Genomic DNA, 20,916 nt, shown 5'->3' with positions numbered 1-20,916 from the left:
AACATATACAGACATATTAAGAACATATACAGGCATATTAACAACATATACAGACATATTAAGAACATATACAGGCATATTAAGAACATATACAGACATATTAACAACATATACAGACATATTAAGAACATATACAGGCATATTAAGAACATATACAGACATATTAACAACATATACAGACATATTAAGAACATATACAGGCATATTAACAACATATACAGACATATTAAGAACATATACAGACATATTAACAACATATACAGACATATTAAGAACATATACAGACATATTAAGAACATATACAGGCATATTAAGAATATATACAGGCATATTAAGAACATATATACAGACATATTAAGAACATATACAGACATTAAGAACATATACAGGCATATTAAAAACATATACAGGCATATTAAGAACATATACAGGCATATTAAAAACATATACAGACATATTAAGAACATATACAGACATATTAAGAACATATACAGGCATATTAACAACATATACAGACATATTAACAACATATACAGACATATTAAGAACATATACAGGCATATTAACAACATATACAGACATATTAAGAACATATACAGGCATATTAAGAACATATACAGACATATTAACAACATATACAGACATATTAAGAACATATACAGGCATATTAAGAACATATACAGACATATTAACAACATATACAGACATATTAAGAACATATACAGGCATATTAACAACATATACAGACATATTAAGAACATATACAGACATATTAACAACATATACAGACATATTAAGAACATATACAGACATATTAAGAACATATACAGGCATATTAAGAATATATACAGGCATATTAAGAACATATATACAGACATATTAAGAACATATACAGACATATTAACAACATATACAGACATATTAAGAACATATACAGGCATATTAAGAATATATACAGGCATATTAAGAACATATATACAGACATATTAAGAACATATACAGACATTAAGAACATATACAGGCATATTAAAAACATATACAGGCATATTAAGAACATATACAGGCATATTAAAAACATATACAGACATATTAAGAACATATACAGGCATATTAAGAACATATACAGTATAGATATATGATTGAGGTATTGCACTTGTTTATTGCACTTGTGTGAGAAGGTGTGGTATGAATTATCTATTTAAAGTCTGATGTCCTGGGGAAAAAACTGTTCCTCAGTCTGCTGGTGATAGCGCTTTTATTGTGAAATGAAACCGGAAGTGACGTTACTGTATTAGCTAGCTAGCAATGGACCAGCCTGGAGGAGCAGTGTGGAGGGTAATTACTCTAATTATGTTGTAAATTACGTTCTTGGCTTAATGTCCTGATTGAGTTTAATCTGTCTTGTTCTTGCTAATCCTGGTAATGAGTGAAAAGTGCCAAATCTGACTCAAATAGCCAGCATGATTAACTTTAGCTGTTGTTGCTAAGCTGCCCTTAGCTTAGCAACAAGCAATGTCAGTTAGAAGAGGAGGTTTAACAGAAACTCTTTATCTTATTAATCTGATGCATGATCTGCATTGAAATCTAGCTAATTAAATATAAAAACAACATGTAAATGTGGATAATTGTAACGCTAGATCAACCACTGAGCAATGTGAGGTTGATCTAAACATGAGCAGCCTGAGGGAGGAGCTGATAGACAAGTATGTTTTCTTTTTCTCCTCTGTTTAGTGTAAAGTTAAAAACTCTTAAACATTATTACTTACAAACAATGTTTTAGAAGGCGTCTTGTTAGTGGACAATTCATTAATTCCAATATATCTGTTAAGATAAGATAAGATCAGATATTCCTTTATTAGTCCTGCAGTGGGGAAATGTTCAGTGTGCAGCAGCAAAGGGCATAGTGCAAAAAAACAAGAATAAAATAGAAGGAAGTATGAAAAATAGCAGCAGTATATACAGTATTGACAATAAACAGACTATTAACAAAATTGCACAAGTGGAAAATGATATTGCACAGTGAGAATGAATGAATGAATGAAATTCCACCTGAAAATATCAGGTTATTGTCAGTTTTTGATGTGTAAGTGGTCTACTGGGAGCAATGCTGGTTGTGGAGTAAGCCAATGTGTTAAATAAATAAGACATTATGAAATAAATAATCATATGAATAATAGACTAAATAAATGCAATATATTGTGAAATAATTTACAGCATTTTCTTTAAAAAAACATCCAGGAGTTTTAGTTTCAGAATGGCCTTTTTCCATGTATGTGTATTACAGGAGTTCACAATGACATTTTTTCCAATATTTTGGAGAAAAATGGCAACGTTATTTTCAGTTTCAAGTTCAAAAGTTAGTGTTGAGCCCTGCAGCTGCACAAATTAAGCACTCCCAGATTGATTTTGTATATGCTCTTACATGTTGCATCGTACATGAGCTTGTTAGGTGTAACCAGAAAAGTGGAAGTGATGCAGTCACTCACCAGAGACTCAACAGTAGGGGGTTAAAATATAATTTGTACAAGTTGGCTTGATGATGATTCCTGATTTGTGTCTGTTCGTACAGCCGCCCCGAGCCTGTGACGACTACTGGAGTGAATTCAGACACTGCAAAAGCTTGAGGAATTGTTTTCACCATTATTACACTCACGGTACCGCCCCATCCTGCCAGCAGTGGAAAGAGGACTACAGTAACTGCAGAGAGTGGGAGAAACACAGAGGCACCGAGGCCAAGGTACAGCGGCAGGACATCACATTGTTTAAAGACTTAAACTTGTGATCCTTCTGACACTACTCATGGTGTCTGAATCTGAATGTCCTAAAGAATACATGTAAACACTTGAAAAAAGATTTCTTGAAATTAAAATCAGCCATTTAATACGTATGTATCTGTATTGCAGGAAGCCTTGCAGAAGAGTGAGAGGAACCGAGTGGCAGAGCAGAAAAACTTCACCCCAGTGTGGGAACTGAGGCGAGACCCTCCCAGAGACTGGCACATGCCCCTGAACCAGGAAAGACCTCAGGACTCCTGAACTGTCTCTAAAAATCTGTTGTCTCTGTTCTATGACGGCCAAAGCAAGGTGAAATGAAGAGTTGACATTCTTGTCACTTAGAGGACTTAACAAAATCATTTAGAGCCACGTGATGGAGAGACTGGTCATCACTTATTGCTGTCTCAAACTGTATTCAATGATCTGCTGTATGGAAACAGATATGTACTGTATATTAAAACGGTGGTAGCAGCATCTAGTGGTCAGTGATGAGTATGACAGCGTCTATATTCAACCACTGAATTACAAGATTATCTAATTATTAATTCTCCAAAGCTTGTGTCAACTGATGCTCAAAGGCTGACTGCAGTCACAGACTCGCTGTAAATGAGTTTTCAGATTAATTGTCTTGTTTTTTCTGTGTTTAGTGTAAGAAGAGGGATAATATTATTATAGATTATTAAAAATATTTAAGATTTAATGAAAGGGTTAAATTAAAAATTGATGCTGCTCTAGAAAACACTTTTGATGGCATCAAACAGGAGAGTTGGCCCTCGTAAGCCTGTCAACATTTCTCAAAAGAACCATATTTCCTCCAGCCTGTGCTCTAGATAGTCCTCTGTGATGAATATATTATTGATGCATTAATATAAAATTCAGCTTTACAGTTTCGACCCATACAGAGTTGTGCATTAGCAGTTTTCTGCCGTATGTAATTTGATTATGGCTTTACCTCAAACAACACAAAATTGGATCAATAAAAAAAAGTATTTTTATTTTCCACTTTCTTCCGTTATGTTTTTTTATACAGTGAAGTGCATGTGGAGAAAAAACAATTCAATGCAAAATTTCCATGAATGTTGTTGCATTTGATACAGACATGAAATGTGGTGACTGTACATTAAAGAAAAAACATTGCAAAGTGTCCTTCACACCCACACATGCAGGCTGTTAAAAGGCTGCATGTTGGCTTATTGAATCATCTACAAACAAGGACAGTAAATACATGACGGTACACACAGGTTGCACCTACAGCCCACAGTGTCCATCACTGTGTGTAAACTTTAGTGATGTTGTTGTATTTCCCATCAGGAGCTTCATAAGTGGTCCTAGGCGGTGTGTAGGCAGGACCTTCATGACTGAAGGGAAACATTAGGGGGTCTGGCTTCAGCGCCGCCTGATACAGCGCCTCAGACTCTAACTTCAGCTCCTCCAGCGCCTCCCTCTGTGCTTCTAGAGCAAGTTCAACAGACTGCACTTCAGCCATGTGCTGCTCCTGCAAGAACAAAGACGAAAGAGCACATCAAATATAGCCCGCTAAGTGTACATGATGGAGAGCAGAGGTCAGAGGCAACATTTTCTATAAAAGCTTAAGTGATGGAGGTGTTATAGGTTAAGTGGTGACCTGTTTGTATCGACACCACTCCTTCAGCAGCAGGGCTCGACCCTCACTTTCTTCAAATGACAGCCTTGGTGCAGAGCGTTCCCTTTGTAAGAGAAGAAGAAACACCAATTTATTGCACTTCAAAGTCAGCGAGCAAGGAAAGAACAAAAAGGTACAGTAAGTCAAATAAAAGGATGAATGATCCATAAATATGTTGTTTTAATGTCAAAAGACTGTGTAGTCATTTACTGTTTGGAACAGCCAATAGGGACCTTTCTGCGATCTTGTTCAACACGCGTTGTGGTATAATTTATGTCAAATCCATCCCTAAAGCCCTATCCCTGAAGCGATCAATAACAATGTAAAGGAAGAACAATTTGGATTAAGTGATTTATCTATCTTGAGTCTGATTTTTACACATCAGATTAAAACCTAACTGATGAGTGTTTTGAACTCTGATGCAAACTGAATCTCTGGAGATGAGACAAAGATTCAGTCTGGTCGCTGAGTTTTTTTTCCCAGCTATCCACGGCTTATGCAACACAGTGTTGACCCACAGATCCAGTGGGCAGAAACTGGAAAATTAATTCAACTTTTCCCCTGCTGCAAATTATTAAGCATGTTATTAAGTCACTAATAATCAAGTATCTGGTGCCATATGAATTTGACGCTGCTTCCTGTCAGCGATACAGCTGAGGAGTGAGAACATATTTCTCGTTTCTTTCATCTCACTTACAGCAGGCCGTTTCCATCTGAATGCAATGAAGAATCAAGACATAAAGGATGTGGCTGGTGTTATCTGATATTTTTCTTATTGTCACAACAATTCCATGAAAAGACTGAAACCAACATGGTAATAGTTTATAATAGATTTAATAGTTCTGATACGCTTCATCAGGCTTTGGCCACAGACACAATACTTTGTTGGTTTTAGTGTTTTCAGAAGATTTGTTGACTATAAGAAAAACATTGAATAACGCCAGCCTTGTTCTTTAATGTATGTCACCACATCCAGCCCTGCAGGTAGGTTAACAATGCTTCAACACAAACCTGATTACTTGTAAATGACAGCGTGGCAACAGTGAAATGAGCTGTACCTTGTTTCATCCAAGCACTTGGCTGGAGTGATGAGGTCCTCTATGGGGATAAGCTCAGGTGGAACCTTCTCCAGCTTCTTCAGCTTCTTTCTCATCCTCTCTCTCATCATCAGCTCCCTTCTTGGGTCCACCTTCTTCTTCTTTCTGGGCTCCGCTCTTAAACACAAAGCACAGCTCTGTGTGAGCACATTCAACCACAAGATATATTTTTGAAACAGATAGGGCAAATATATGAATATAATATATATTGATACTGTGACATAAACGTGATATTGTCTGGGACCCTAACCCTAACCTCCAAGTTCCCATTAAGTGCAATGCACAGAGAGATCTGAAATAACACTGGGCCCTTGTTTTCTTTGCCACTAAGTTTGTTGAACTGCTGTTGAAATAATTAGTCAATTAATCGATTAGTTGATCAAGTCAATCAAGTGAAAACAGTTTTGATAATCAGCTGTTTAGGTTATTATGAAGCAACAATGCCATTGTCATCCTCTGGTTTCAGCCTATGAAGATTGCTTTGCCATCTCCATTTTATATAATTGTAAATTACAGATTTGGGCAATATAAAGATGTCACTCTGGATTCTGGAAACGTGGATGTTAACTTGGACCCTTTTTGAGCATTATTTGATAAACAAAATAATCATCAAATAAACTGACAAAAGTAGATTTTGACACAGAGTCCCTGTGTAAGACAGGACCACTAGATTAGCAGTTGAATACAGGATCTGTCTTAGTTAATATTGTGTTTTAGTAGTGCATGTTCCATATGAATTAGCAATTAATTGATATGCAGTGGACCAGGGACTGTTGATCATACCTCAGTGGAGCAGATGTCTTCAGTGTCATCACTGGTGCAAACCAAGGACTCTGTACAGCATGATGATGTTCTCCCAAAAGGAAGCTGCAAAACAACACATAACCACAGGGCTTTTTATTATTATTATTTTCCCATACTTCATTTCGAAAGTTCAATACAGTATTCACATAAACATGTTCAGATTTTCCATTACAAAAAAATAAATCAGCAAATATATGTCATAGTATAAAAATAAAATAAATTATACAACAAAATGTCAGGAAAGGAAAAGATGAATAAAAACAAAAAAGAAATATGTTAAACAACTGGAATAAATTTGAAATGTCTGAATAATCTAATAGTTTTTGCAAATATGTTTTAAAATCTTTATAAGTATAAAAGGAGGGTATTTTTTTAAGCCATTTCATTTTATGGATATAATATTTTGCTAAGATATTAATCAAATTATATATGTAAATATGCCAGAAAACTGGGATTGTTAAAAGTGAGTAATATTTAAATCTTTGTTAGCATATCTTTTATAAAATGTTGTGACATAACCAGAGAACAGAGTCAGCAGCATCTCTACTGAATAACCTTAGTTAGCTCTGTTAGCTCCAGGTAGCTATCTGTTAGCTGTTAACACATCATATTACACACACTCACCTTGACGGAGCGGTCTGTCGGGATAAAACCCTGCAGAGACAGCGCGATAAAGCCACAGACATGATCCCACTGTGTGTTGTTTCACTTTAAACTCACACTCAGGGTCAAAAGTGTTCACATGTACTTGATACAGCTGGGCTGTCACGTGTCGCAAGAAGATGAGGTCATCGCGCTCACAATTTAACGGCCGAACTTTCGAGTATTTTGTTTGTAAAAAAAATAAATAAAAGACGTTAAATATAGAATACATCGCAAATACAATCAAAAACAAAAACATTATAGATTTATATTTTTTAAACGATTTTAAACGAACTTAGTTTTAATCTATCTGTATTATATGTGTCGAATCTAACGGGACGAGTGTGACGTTGGCGGTTGGCGGTGGAACTATTTAGAGTAAAGGTCGCAGTATTCTGAGGTCTTTATAAGAACACGGAGTCATTAAAGAGTGGCACAAGAAGATTTCGGTCATAGTTTGATCCTGGCAGTCAGAGCTGGTTTATTGACTCTGCATCATCATGGCTCTTCTCAGAGGTAAATAAACACATTTCACCTCAGAAACAGATGGATTTGTGCATTTTAGGGCTATTTTTTCTATATTTGTTTCACAGTTTTGGATTATCAGTGACCTACAATGAATGTCAGCACTTTATAGTTGATTTATGTGAATATAAATACCAGGAAAGTATTAAAACGTTTTCTGATCACAATGATACTGCATAAAGGTGTAAGAGGAAGGTGACAAGATGGTGTCAAGATCATTAACAGCTACTGTTAATAATAATAATAATATCAATTAATTACCTCCAGTGGTGGAGGAAGAAGTCCTTGCTTAACTTACTTATTACTTAACTAGTAATTCCATATTGTTCAGATTGTTAAATGTGCCGTGTGCAGGGGATAGTGCAAAAAAACAAGATGCATCAGCTAACATAGTAAAAAAGAGCTAAACAAAGCGTATCAAAATATGAACCATTTAAATAGAAGGAAGTTTACAAATAGGAGCAGTATATACAGTATTGACAATAAACAGACTATTAATTAGTTGGTAATTATTATTGGTCTTCATAAGACTCATGAAAACTGTGTGGCTCTGAATAAGCCTGCTGTGTGATTTATTCATGTTTGATATAAACAATGGTTGGTAAATATTAAAGGGCAGCATCACTGATTTTACACATCAATGTTATTTTACTAGTCATGAGGAATATTAATCAAAAACACAGAAGACAAGTTTGAGAAATAACCCTCATATTAATCTCAGTTTGGGCATGGAGAATGGAGTACAAATATGTGACCACTTACCAGACAGTCTGTGTCTAAAGAGAAGACAATTGAATGTTCATTTTTGAAAATTTTCTGGAGCTTTTGCTTGTTTCATATGATCTTCCTCAAGATGGATTTTGCCCAGTTGTCAGAATTACAGATGTCAAAATTAAACATTTTCTGAGCACTTCAATGACGTCATATCTGTGTCTACTGAAAGTTAATTCCTGACTTTGGAAACTGTCAGTTCACCAAACAGACTAACCACATAGTCCATTTAGTAGCTGTTCCAAAATCAGGTGAAAGTTCGTAAACCGCCACTGAATGGACTTCGTGGTGAGATGTCAGATGGTATTATCTGATTCATGCTAGAGACTAAAAGTCAGACTATCTCAGCCTCTGTTGCTTCTCCTGATTTGACTATTTTGTACAAATCCAACTTTATGGAAGTGCAATTTTTGTAGAAACCTTGAACATAATACAGTGTAAAACCTTCATTTTTACTATTCATATGGAAAGCTAAAGGGTAAATTTTTTTTCTTTTATTATTCACAAGATGGATTTACAAATAAGGCAATAATTACAATTACAAAGTTATTATCCTCAAAACTGAGCAGAAATCACATTAGACATAAAACATTTACACAGACAATAAAAACAATGTAAGAATAAATCATTAAAAAAGCATGACATATATGAAACAGTAACAAAAAAAAGATTAAGTGATTGTAAGTTATAGTGTCCGATAACTTTCAAGTAAAATAAAGAGATCTTTGGCATATTTAGATTTCATTAATTTCAGGGACTTAATATAGAGTTGAGCTTTATTATATTAGCACATGAAAATAGATGGGGTCTTTAAGAATTCTGCCTTATGAATAAAGAATTTGGCTAAAATTAGTAAAATATTAATCATTAGGTCCAATTTTTGTCTTCAAATAAAACACTAAAATAATATTATTCCTACTAAGATAAGATAAGATCAGATATTCCTTTATTAGTCCCGCAGTGGGGAAATTTGCAGTGTACAGCAGCAAAGGGCATAGTGCAAAAAACAAGATGCATCAGCTAACAGTAAAAAAAGAGCTAAACAAGTGTAACAAAATATGAACCATTTAAATAGAAGTAAGTATAAAAATAGGAGCAGTATATGCAGTATTTACAATAAACAGACTATTAACAAAATTGCACAAGTGGAAAATGATTTTGAACAGTGAGAATGAATGAATGAAATTCCACCTGAAAATATCAGGTTATTGTCAGTTTGTTGGTCTGTAAGTGGTCTACTGGGAGCAGTGCTGGTTGTGGAGTTACAATAGTCACAAGAAAAAGTCAAACATTTAAGGTATTGAATGTGTGTGGAAGGTCAAATTGCAGCACACTTTAACTACTTCAGGGTAGTTGACTCTGTATCAAGTCTGATTATAGGTTTTAGGTGTAAAAACATATTTTGAAAAGTAGCTAGTTGTAACAACAGATCTCAGATAAGTACAGTGGAGTGGAAGTAGGAAGTAACATAAAAGGGGAAAAGATCAAGTAAAATACAAGTACTTAAATACAAAAAAAACCCAAACATAAATAGTTTTTCTTGTGCAAATACAACAGGACAAATTGCACAACACTAAACACACATTCAACACAAGTCAAGTGTTGCTCCTGACCTTTTTCAGAGGTTAGTCAATAGTTCAATGTCTGATTAGAAACATAAAGTCATATCAACGCAGTATTTCAAGATAACGATCTTATCTATTAGCTACGTACCACTAGTGACTTGTTTTATTATGAAACACTACTCCGTGCATCATTGAAGCAATTTACATGACTCATATAAAGTTAACTGACCAGGGTAATGAAAATTATGTATAATTATTAATTAAATTAAAATTATAATAACTTGTTTTCTTTTTTTTGAGGATTTGCACATGAAGCAAGTTGCAAAAGATTTAAACCGTATGTTCTTTCAAAGATGACAAAAAATTTAGTTTAACTTAACACCTGTTTCACTGTTGTTTTATGCAGCTCTTTAATCAATAGGCATCATTTCTCATTTGTTTTTAAAAAAAATATAATAAAACTCCATAATTCCTGAAGTAGTTACGTACTCCTCTTGTCCCTCCAGTCAAATTTGATTCGTCTGATGTTAATGTCCCAGTTATTCTGTATCTTTATCTTCTTCATCTCAGTGCACTGTCTGTGTGTATGGACCATCTCTGCAGTATGTACCATCCAGTACTTCCTGACACTGATCTGGCTGTGGCTCAGTGTTGGGTGGTTTAAAGTCGTTGTTGCTCTAAATGCTCATGTTTCTCTGCAGGTGTATTTGTTGTAGCTGCCAAGCGCACTCCGTTCGGTACCTATGGTGGCGTGCTGAAGGATCACAGTGCAACAGACTTGGCTGAGCATGCAGCCAAAGCTGCCCTGGCTGCTGGGGGCGTGGCACCAGAACTTATAAACAGTGTCATCATGGGAAACGTCATGCAGGTACCTAAAACCCAACAGCCATATTTAACAGATCGCAACTACCATCACATGAAAATGCCTTTGTTAACATGTGTATCTGCCTCCCCTAATTTCAGAGCTCAGCTGATGCACCCTACATTGCTCGTCACGTGGGTCTGAGGTGTGGTGTTCCCATCCCAGTGCCGGCTCTCACTGTGAACAGACTATGTGGATCTGGTTTCCAGTCCATCATCAATGGCGCTCAAGTAAGCTCTCCACCAAGACAACAAAAAACATCCTGGCAGAAATACAAATGTCGAATAAACCATAGTAGTGTACAATACTGTATATGTGTAAAAGACAAAGAGCATGGTTCATACATTAGTTAAAGCACAATATATCATATATATCAATTACACATAATGTCCCTTAACTTTTGTCTTCTTGATCCAAAACAAAACCCTGTTACCTTGTGTGTTTGCAGGAGATTTGCCTCCGGGAGTCAGAGGTGGTCCTGTGCGGCGGCTCGGAGAGTATGAGTCAGGCCCCGTACGCCGTTCGCAACATTCGATTTGGTACAAAGTTTGGACTCGATCTCAAGGTTGGCTTTTGATTGATTTTTCTACTTTCTAATCCCCAAACACTTGACACAAAAGTACATGAGATGGCCATAAAGACAGCTTGTTATTAAACTCCAGAAGCTTTTGATGCAAAGATAAAAACCTCTCCTCGTCTGCCCGACAGCTAGAGGACACCTTGTGGGCGGGTCTGACTGACCTGCACGTCAAAATCCCCATGGGCATCACAGCAGAAAACCTGGCAGAGAAATACCAGATCACACGAGAGGAAGTTGACAACTATGCATACCAGACACAACAAAGGTGGAAAGCAGGTAAGACTGGTTTCATTCTTTGACATGTTTTCAATATTTTCACAGCCTGCTCACCTCACACATGGTAACATTTAAATATGTTGCTTTTGAGAAGATAGGCTGTTGACTTTGCTGCTCATTCTTAATAGTTAAATCGTAATTTTGTTTCTATTTACAGCTCATGAGGCTGGTCACTACACAGCAGAAATTGCTCCCATTGATGTGAAAGCAAGGAAAGGCAAAGTGTCCATGGCTCAGGATGAGCACCCTCGTCCACAGACCACACTAGAACAGCTGGCCAAACTGGCTCCTGTCTTCAAGAAGGGAGGGACTGTTACTGCTGCCAACGCTTCGGTGAGTTTACGCCTACGATTTTGGTTGTTGCCATCTTGTTTTTTGCAACCAGAAGTGACACAGGAGGGTGGAGCTAAGCACAACTGAACGCTGACTAATGGGCCTTTCACACAGAACGCAGCAACGCCACCACTGTGCTCTGAAACCCATTATTTCTAATGGCTTACGCGGTGCAACAACAGCTTTTCTGCAATGCGCAGTGCACTGTGATGTGAGCTGAGATCAGCGTCGAGCGCAGTGCAAACCGGGTCCTGTGTGAAAGGCCCATAAGGCATTTTTAGGTGACCAAAATGTTACAATCAACTTTCAAGAAGACTTGAAACTAGCAATTGAGACCATAAACTCATGTTTACGATGTTTACTGAGGTAATAAATCAAGTGAGAAGTAGGCACATTTTCTGATAGACTTCTATACAATCAGACTTATTTTTGCAACCAGAGGAGTTGCCCCCTGCTGGCTATTAGAAAGAATGCAAGTTTAAGGCACTTAAGCATTGGCTTCACTTTTCAGACCCGGAAGTTGCCCACTGTTTACGCCATTTAAAGTTTTAACAGTTTGATTTACAGTAAGATATATTTTAATATAAATATCATGCAACTACTGTTACTTCTACCATGGGACGTAGCCTATTGTTACTAAATCTCTCTTCCTTGATCTCCAGGGTGTATCCGACGGTGCTGCTGCTGTGGTGATTGCAAGTGAAGATGCGCTGACTGAACATAAGCTCACTCCACTGGCCAGAATTGTGGCCTATCATGTGTCAGGCTGTGACCCGAGCATTATGGGAATTGGTAAGTGACACCACTGTTATGGAGAAGTAATTTAATCCCTTTGAATTAAAAGGAATGAATGACAAAATAAACTGTTCTGGTATTTGACATGGGCTTCTTTATAGTAAGAATATCTGGTTTCTTTAAATCATCACAGGTCCCGTTCCAGCAATCACAGAAGCTCTTAAAAAAGCCGGTCTGACTCTCAACGACATGGATCTTGTGGAGGTTTGTTATCATCTTTGCTGCATGTCATCACCTCTCTCTCTCCTCCTGCCTTTCCTGTCTGTCTCTCTCACTACCCAATGAAGCAGAAATGCCAAAAAAACATCATTAAAAGCACAAATACAGCAATCTAGAAAAAATCCATTACAAGTAAAAGTCCTAGTTACTTTCCAAAACTGCATTTCATATATGTTTTGATTTATTCAGGTTGTTATTACACAGTTGTGTCACTGATGTCATTTGCTTTGTACAGGTGAACGAGGCTTTTGGTGCTCAGTACCTGGCTGTTGCTAAGGCTCTTGGACTGGATCCAGCAAAAACCAATGTCAACGGTGGAGCTATTGCCATCGGACATCCTCTCGGTGCTTCTGGAGCACGTATCACTGCCCACCTGGTTCATGAGCTCAGGTGATTTTGTCCTTTTAGTAATTATATGTACAGTATATCAGGCGAGATGTCTGCACATTAAGTAGCTTTGAATAATTCACTGTGTTTTTACTACAGGCGACGGGGAGGCAAGTACGCTGTTGGCTCTGCCTGCATCGGTGGTGGTCAGGGCATCGCCATCATCCTGGAAAAGTGTTGAGCGAAGAAGCTGCCAGTGTCAGAAGAATTCCTGTAGAAGAATGTCTCCCCGTCCACTCGCATAAAATAAAACACAGGTGACACATGCTAAACAGAGATTTAAAAAAAAAACTTTCATCTACACATAAAATGGCAAATGTTCTCTTAACAACACAAAGAAAACTCTTTCATTTTGTTACATATTTCAGTTTATTTATACTCAAATATTTCAGTCCAAGGCCAAGAGTTAATGCATGTTTCTGTGCTTGTTGGACCATGGTGCAAGAGACTGTTTGTGTTTATGCCTGAGACACAGAAATATGTCCTTGGTCACGTTAACATGTGTAGCATATTAACTCATAAAGTACAGTTTCTGTTGAGTTACAGTAAGGTTTTAAATGGACTCTGAACTCTGATGTTTGCCTTAAAATGTTTGCTCCAGCAAAAAAAAATGATTTTGTATTTCTGTGTCAAAGAATCTCAATAAATCAACTTTTCAAAAAAATAAGTGAAGTTTTTATGATCAGCCAAAGCTATTTTTATGCCTCTGTGCTGGCGACAGTTGTGGCTGGAGGCATTATGTGTTTGGGTTGTTCCTCTGTCCGTCCATCCCATTCTTGTGAACATGAATTTCTTCAAATTTGGCGCAAACATCCACTTGGGACTCAAGGATGAACTGATTAGAATGTGGTGGTCAAAGGTCACTGTGACTTCAAAAACGTGTTTTTGGCCATACCTCAAGAAATAATATGCTAATTATGACAATTTCACACAAATGTCTAACAGGATAAAATGATGAAGTGATGATATTTTGGACAGACATGGATGTAAACTGGAACTTGACTGATTGGCAAAGGCATACAACAAGAGGCTGTAAGTATAATTTTCTAGATTAGCAGGTAATTCAACAGAAAGTCGCTACTAGTTCTTATTTTACTTTTAAAGGTAGTTTTTATTTCAACCTTTTTTTTTAATTATTCTCTATAATCAGTCTGGTCTTATCTCTTTACAAAAGTAGTTACCATTGATGGTTTTGTTACATATGCTCAAAACTGATAACATACAGTACCAACGTAGAGAAAGGATTACTGAATGATATTTTATATCAGACATTTATGTACTAAATGTTAGTAACAACTTTTTAACCATCACAACCCCCTTAAAAATGTTTTAATAAGTAGACAAAGGTCTGGAATTGATGTGTTATAGGTACAGTTTGAAATAAATAACAGCAAACATCAAATGTGCTGCACAATATCTTCCAGAAAATCTATTTTATGCTCTGCTGTTACAGATGATTTTTTTTTTTTATATCACTATGAAAAATTCAAATTTAGGAACATTGTTTGTAGTTCTTTATACAAGAGAATCATATCTTCCTTTAAGACAAATAAGCTCTATACAAGTATTAATTATACAAGCATTATATATATATATATATATCGTATATATATTATATATATATACAGTATATATACAATATATATATGTATTATATATATTGTATATATACAATATATATATATACGTATTATATATATTGTATATATATTGTATATATATTATATATATAAGATAAGATAAGATAAGATAAGATGGACCTTTATTAATCCCCGGAGGGAAATTCAGGTGTCAAAGCAGCAACATCAGCAAACAGAGTGAATCACAGGAGAGGTAAAGGTATACAAAAATTCTAAAGACAATAATAGAGATATAAAAGATACAGAGATATATTATATATATATATTATATATATATACTAAAGTATTTACTAAAGCAACTGGAAATTAATAATTAATGTTATTCGTCAAAAATTTCAATATTGATTTTATTTCAAATGTAATGTGAGAATAAAGGGTAAATATATGAAGGACTACAAAGACCACCACCTCTGTGAAACTCGACGTAATTACGTAAACGTCACGTTGCAGCGTCCTTATATACGTCACGTGCCCGGATGTCGGTCTTTTTTACATAGCTAAGGTAAGACAGCTCTGCCTTCGTGTTGATGTAGGAATAAAATCTGCTTTCATCTGTGTTACAGAATAAAAAATACAGTCTCAAAATACCAGGGGACGAATCCTTATGTTTAGACGAAGCGTTAGATATCGTTATTTCTATGATTGACCATAAAGATGATGTAGTAATGAAGAGTTTAGTGTAGTGGGCCGCCGGCTAGCCTCCGTGCTGTCTGTAGCGTTAGCTAACTAGCTAGCTGGCTAACAGAAACACGTTGTCCTTCGTTAGTCTTCTGTGCTGTGTTTAACCAAACAATTACGCTGCCACATATTTAAGTGTTCCTTTAAAACGTTAAAGTGTCATTCTAAGAAGACAAGTGGCCGCTAGCCTGTAAAGCGACTCCTCTGTGTGCTATGTTGCTAAGTGTTAGCTAATAATAGTTGTCATGCCTGTTCTGCAGTGGAGATGGCTGTGCTGTTCTGGGCTGTTTAGCACTCAACCAAACACGTTTAGTAGTGTGGTTGTGATGGTTTATTGTGTAATATGGTTATGGTGATATGTATGTTTACAAATGTAGTATGTACTTGCAAACTTTGATATTTATTTAGCATTTTCAGCTCTGGGTTGAACATCATGAGCATCCATACAGAATTCAACAAACAATACAACACTTAACAAAATCAGCAAACAGCACAACATTTAACAAAAACAGTTGTCGGGGTCAGTCAAACATGTATATATTCTCCAACAACACATGTTTCATGTAAATGATCCATTTTTCCCAGTTCTTGTCAAAGATATTGCTTTTTAATTTTTAGTTGGTACGTCAGTTTTTCCATTGATATCACAGACCATCTCAAACCAGTGATCTTTCCCTTGAGGTTCTGCTTTACACCAGTTTCTTGTTATAGCTTTTTGTTGGCCATAAGCAAAATTTTTGCCAGATATATATCTGCTCTATGCACAACCTCGAAATGCAGTATGTACTTTCAATTAGGAACATGATTTACTTGAAGGCTGTAACGTTAGTAGTTTTTATATAGTAGTAGTAGTTGATACTAGACCCATAGTACTATTGAACAGTATTATGCATTGTCCAACGAAACCTGGAATATTGTTTGTCATCTGAAGATTAAAAGTGAACCAAATCTTTGAAATACACTGTTAACATTACACATAATATTACTGCAGTTGGTATACTAACCTGTGTTTTTCTTTGTGTCAGATGGCAGAGGGTGACAAAAAGGCCATGAAGAAGAAGCACGGGAGCCGGAACCCGGTTCTGGCCCGTGGCATCGGCCGGTACTCCAGGTCAGCTATGTACGCCCGCAGGGCCATGTACAAGAAGAAGACAAAGACCACTGAGACCAAGGTGAGGCAGATCGGACACCCAACAAAATGAATGATGAAAGACGCACCACATTTGTTGACAGTGTCTGGTATTGATGATGATTTGCTGTTTCAGATGGAGAAAAAGATTAGGGTGAAGCCCAAGGCAACTGTTGTCAAGACAGTTGGAGGAGACAAGAATGGAGGCACTCGTGTTGTCAAGCTGCGCAAGATGGTGAGTAATGTGTGAATTCTTTTTTTTTATCCTCAGATTATATTTTGTTTGAGTTGGAACTTTAAATGTCATTATGCTGACAGAGAAATGCAATTTAAAAATGGAGGACGCCTTCACATTAGTAAAGGCATTCTGTACCCGAGTACACTTGCGTCATCATCCATGTTTGTTTGTTGAGATCAGCTGTTTTAGTGGCGGAGCACTGTAAAACACTTAATTCAAACTTGACAGAAACAAAATAAAACTTACCAAAACCGTCATCGTTAGACTTTCCACCAATCACCAAGTCTGGTTTGGTTGAAAAAAATTCCAACCTATTCTGTTGAGTTTGATGTGAAAATATGCCGACTCAACACTTTTCCCCCACCTTCTCTGTTTCTGTGCCTGCTGAGCGGCTCTCGTTCTTCGCAGGCAGAGCATTAAATTAGCTAAATAATATAACAAACGTTGCCCAACCCCATTGCCTACTATTGTTTATAATTTAAAGACCCTCTCGCCTGCCTTTCTGCTTTCTCTCCCACGGCCGTGCAGTTCAGAGGATGAGATCGGTGAATGCTGCGAGCATATACAGATTTCGGAAGAGACCGGCGGCGTTGAAAAAAGCCTGGTTTTTCACAACTCCTCGCTGACTGCTAACATTGTTAAATAGCAGTCCACTTCCGTGTTTCGGTACAGTTGGCTTTCACACCTAATGCGAACCGTACCCGAGTGCACATGAACCGTACTCCAGACCACCTTTTCAAGTGGACTTGAGTACGGTACGGAGCGTTCACACTAATCAAACGAACTGGACTTTGGGGTCAAGTGTACTCTGATCCGGGCTCCTGATTTGAAAGCACCCTAGGTAGCAATAACCACAACATATACTTTCACTGAGATTTTTCTATTCAAATTATTGTGAGCACAAATGGTGTGCATAGTTTTTTATTCCACGCACAGTGGGTCAGTTTACATCCCGTTACAACTTGTATTAGCTGATAAAGCAATGACAAAACTAACAGTTAAGAGTTTGACAGCGCTGTAAGGGAAATGCAACTTGTTATGCACTTGTTTGTTTCTTTTGCATTTGCATGTCTGCCATTGGATTTATGCAGCAAATCTAGATTTTAAATATTAATATTTTCATGTGTTGCTGGTGTAGCCTCGCTACTACCCCACAGAGGATGTTCCCCGTAAGCTCAAGAGCCACGGAAAGAAACCCTTCAGCCAGCACAAGAGGAAGCTGCGCAGCTCCATCACCCCAGGAACGGTCCTCATTCTGCTCACTGGTCGCCACCGTGGAAAGGTGAGAAACATTTCTATAATGTCTTGACAATGATTTCAATGTTCTCGCGGATTAGCAGACATGATTGGCACACACACACACGGCACAGACTGAGAAATGTTAAGTGTCTGAAAGAGGTAACGCAATGCTTCTAGTGCGTTGGAAAAGCTTAACGGGTGAATATGTAGTAGGCCTACCCTTTATATGACAGATGAGTCATGAAATGTCATACAGGATGTAGAAGTAATAAGATTATAGAGTCCAATGTTGGAGTTTATTCTATTATCTGTGTTGCATCTAGGACTAAAACGAGGTCATCTTTAACTTCATACTGTATATTTCACAAAACTTGTTTGACTGATGTAGACTCTGAGGTCACAATCATATACGAGTATTGGTCTTTATAATCTGTAAAGACACAATCTGTAATCCTGATGTAAACAAAAGGGTATGTCCATCAAAATTATAAAGTTCAGCATGAGCGTGCATTTATTCCTTTTGATTGACAGGTTTTTTTTGTATGTAGACTTGTCTCTAAAAAACGAACATGATTCTGTTTAACGGTTTGTTTACATCTAGTATTTGTAACAGAAGTCGATATATTCCGATTATAAGTCGTGAAACACGGTGTGCAATTTTATAATCTGAAAATAATATACACTTAAACTTAATGTTGTCGAAAGGATCACTGTTGAGGACTAAAAAATCATTGCATCGTGTTAGGGCTGGGCAATATATCGATATTATATTGATATCGTGTTAGGAGACTAGGTTTCATCTTAGATTTTGGATATCAAAATCTGGCACGAGTGTTGTCTTTTCCTGGTTTTAAAGGCTGCCATACATTAACCTGATGTGAACTTACCAGACTGTTCTAGCTGTTCTATTATTTGCCTTTACCCACTTAGTCATTACATCCACATTATTGGTAATTATTTATCAGAAATCTCATTGTGTTAGTATATTGTGATATTTGATTTTCTCTGTATCGCCCAGCCCTACATCATGGTGATGAAAGATTTCCATTATCTGGCAGATGTAATCAAAATGAAATTTCGGATCACGTCAAACATAGTTTGCGTCAACAATAAAGTTGGTGTCATAGATGCTTATTTATCATAGGATTAATACAGATTTACAGTTTTATGGTTGGACAAAAACCCCTTTTGGACAATGGAGTACAATTGACATTGTGAAATGGAAATGTTTTAACCTCCATAATGGACTCAAGAGTCTAATGCAGAAAACAATGGACTTTAATTTAGTCTATTAATGTCCTGTAGCTTGTCACTTCACACACTGTACACCATTTCTGACACTAGCAGTATTTTTACTGATTGTAATAGAGGTGGATTTGCCTTTTTTTTTCCTGAGCAAAAGAGAAAAAAAAATCAGTGGTGCATCCTTATTATGCGTGAAAAATGTATTTTCTAACAAGCGTGCTTGACACATCACTATAATCACACACCCTCGGTACCACAGACATTGTCCCTCCCTCCCACACTCGAATGCTACATGGGCAAGTTGCGGAGGCATGCTAGTGTGCCCACACACACTTTGAGCAGTAGCTGACCTAAATAATGTTTCAGCTGTGAATCTGACGGGCAGAGAGCGCTCCTGATAAAATTAGCGTATGTGTCAAGTAGATTTATTTTCCCCGTCTAAATAGCTTGGTATGAAGTGGATTCCAGTTATTAAATTGTCTTATCCAAATGGCACAAATGAGTGTTCTTATGAGCTCACTACTTGAGTTGAATAGTGTGCAAAACCCCAATACAGTAGCTTTATACTAAAGATGCTTGTTTTTGTTTTATAGCGTGTGGTGTTCCTGAAGCAGCTCGCAAGTGGTCTCCTGCTTGTCACTGGTAAGGATGACTGTTTTTGGTAGTAATTTATGCACATTAACAGTAGTACAGCATGATGTTCATCTTTTATGCTCAATTTGTAATGGTGTTTTCTTGTTTGCTTGTAGGTCCTCTTGCCTTGAACAGAGTACCCCTGCGTAGAGCTCATCAGAAGTTCTCCATTGCCACCAACACCAAAATCGACATCACTGGCATGAAGATCCCTAAAACTCTGAACGATGCCTACTTCAAGAAGAAGAAGCTGAGGAGGCCCCGTCACCAGGAGGGAGAGATCTTTGACACAGAGAAAGAGGTGAACTAACTTGGATATTGTCTCATGATACGTTTAATAATACCTTTTCAATGGGGGCTCTGACGTCTGGATTTATGATGCTTGACTCACTTGTATTCTTCTCCTTGTCTCCATCTACAGAAGTACCAGCTGACAGAGCAGAGGAAGGAGGACCAGAAGGCTGTTGATGCTCAGCTCTTGCCCCTCATCAAGAAAGAACCCCAGCTCAAAGGATATCTGCGCTCTTCCTTCTGCCTGTCTAATGGCGTCTACCCACACAAGCTGGTTTTCTAAATGTGTTGTAATAAAGAGTACTACCGTCTAACTACCGCCCTCTCTTACCTCGTTTGTGCTGAAATTGACTGTGTGGCTGTGTCCGAAATCGCATAACATGCACTACATACACATGTGTACTATCGTTCAACATACTTTTGTGTGAACAAACAGTAGTATGAGTCTTTTCGGACACACTGAACTGTAATTTATGTAGTCACTTCCTGAGAGCCTCCTTGCCGGTTGGAGACGTGTAACCATGGTAACCTGCGCCAACCTCATGTGACCA

At 37.1% G+C, this 20,916-nt stretch overlaps 4 protein-coding genes across 4 annotated transcripts; 3 read left to right on the top strand and 1 right to left on the bottom strand.

The window, feature by feature from the left end:
- Window positions 1-1,227: 1,227 nt before the first annotated feature.
- c8h22orf39 (chromosome 8 C22orf39 homolog) lies at window positions 1,228-3,259 on the top strand. Its single transcript, XM_037777049.1, has 3 exons — window positions 1,228-1,335; window positions 2,570-2,737; window positions 2,904-3,259. Exons 1-3 carry the CDS (start codon window positions 1,306-1,308, stop codon window positions 3,033-3,035), a joined length of 330 nt encoding a protein of 109 aa, XP_037632977.1. The 5' UTR covers window positions 1,228-1,305; the 3' UTR covers window positions 3,036-3,259.
- A 488-nt stretch (window positions 3,260-3,747) lies between these two features.
- mrpl40 (mitochondrial ribosomal protein L40) lies at window positions 3,748-7,116 on the bottom strand. Its single transcript, XM_037777048.1, has 5 exons — window positions 6,942-7,116; window positions 6,297-6,380; window positions 5,475-5,630; window positions 4,399-4,480; window positions 3,748-4,269 (listed from the first exon to the last, which is right to left on the bottom strand). Exons 1-5 carry the CDS (start codon window positions 7,001-7,003, stop codon window positions 4,042-4,044), a joined length of 612 nt encoding a protein of 203 aa, XP_037632976.1. The 5' UTR covers window positions 7,004-7,116; the 3' UTR covers window positions 3,748-4,041.
- A 207-nt stretch (window positions 7,117-7,323) lies between these two features.
- Window positions 7,324-13,939, top strand: acaa2 (acetyl-CoA acyltransferase 2). The gene is made up of 10 exons (XM_037777045.1): window positions 7,324-7,475; window positions 10,522-10,688; window positions 10,784-10,912; window positions 11,131-11,247; window positions 11,391-11,538; window positions 11,696-11,871; window positions 12,534-12,663; window positions 12,800-12,870; window positions 13,121-13,275; window positions 13,372-13,939. The coding sequence occupies exons 1-10, from the start codon at window positions 7,460-7,462 to the stop codon at window positions 13,451-13,453; spliced, it is 1,191 nt and encodes a 396-aa protein (XP_037632973.1). The 5' UTR covers window positions 7,324-7,459; the 3' UTR covers window positions 13,454-13,939.
- Window positions 13,940-16,615: 2,676 nt separating this feature from the next.
- rpl6 (ribosomal protein L6) lies at window positions 16,616-20,682 on the top strand. Its single transcript, XM_037777047.1, has 6 exons — window positions 16,616-16,762; window positions 16,856-16,954; window positions 18,096-18,239; window positions 20,035-20,083; window positions 20,191-20,375; window positions 20,496-20,682. Exons 1-6 carry the CDS (start codon window positions 16,616-16,618, stop codon window positions 20,646-20,648), a joined length of 777 nt encoding a protein of 258 aa, XP_037632975.1. The 3' UTR covers window positions 20,649-20,682.
- The last annotated feature ends 234 nt before the right edge of the window (window positions 20,683-20,916 follow it).

Source organism: Sebastes umbrosus, chromosome 8, assembly GCF_015220745.1.
Source record: "Sebastes umbrosus isolate fSebUmb1 chromosome 8, fSebUmb1.pri, whole genome shotgun sequence".
NCBI lineage: Eukaryota > Metazoa > Chordata > Actinopteri > Perciformes > Sebastidae > Sebastes > Sebastes umbrosus.
Note: the sequence above shows the minus strand (reverse complement) of the source record. Positions and strands in the feature narration are given on the sequence as shown.

Bases quoted from the DNA above. Each gene is read 5' to 3' on its own strand.
- mrpl40 (XM_037777048.1), bottom strand. From the start codon at position 7,003: ATGTCTGTGGCTTTATCGCGCTGTCTCTGCAGGGTTTTATCCCGACAG. The intron at 6,381-6,941 runs GTGAGTGTGTGT...GTTGTTTTGCAG, and splicing joins CGACAGACCGCTCCGTCAAG to CTTCCTTTTGGGAGAACATC. The intron at 5,631-6,296 runs GTATGATCAACA...TTTGTGTTTAAG, and splicing joins AAGACATCTGCTCCACTGAG to AGCGGAGCCCAGAAAGAAGA.
- acaa2 (XM_037777045.1), top strand. The intron at 10,913-11,130 runs GTAAGCTCTCCA...GTGTGTTTGCAG, and splicing joins CCATCATCAATGGCGCTCAA to GAGATTTGCCTCCGGGAGTC. The intron at 13,276-13,371 runs GTGATTTTGTCC...TTTTTACTACAG, and splicing joins CACCTGGTTCATGAGCTCAG to GCGACGGGGAGGCAAGTACG.
- c8h22orf39 (XM_037777049.1), top strand. From the start codon at position 1,306: ATGGACCAGCCTGGAGGAGCAGTGTGGAGG. The intron at 1,336-2,569 runs GTAATTACTCTA...CTGTTCGTACAG, and splicing joins CTGGAGGAGCAGTGTGGAGG to CCGCCCCGAGCCTGTGACGA. The intron at 2,738-2,903 runs GTACAGCGGCAG...TCTGTATTGCAG, and splicing joins ACAGAGGCACCGAGGCCAAG to GAAGCCTTGCAGAAGAGTGA.
- rpl6 (XM_037777047.1), top strand. From the start codon at position 16,616: ATGGCAGAGGGTGACAAAAAGGCCATGAAGAAGAAGCACGGGAGCCGG. The intron at 18,240-20,034 runs GTGAGAAACATT...TTTGTTTTATAG, and splicing joins CTGGTCGCCACCGTGGAAAG to CGTGTGGTGTTCCTGAAGCA. The intron at 20,084-20,190 runs GTAAGGATGACT...GTTTGCTTGTAG, and splicing joins TGGTCTCCTGCTTGTCACTG to GTCCTCTTGCCTTGAACAGA.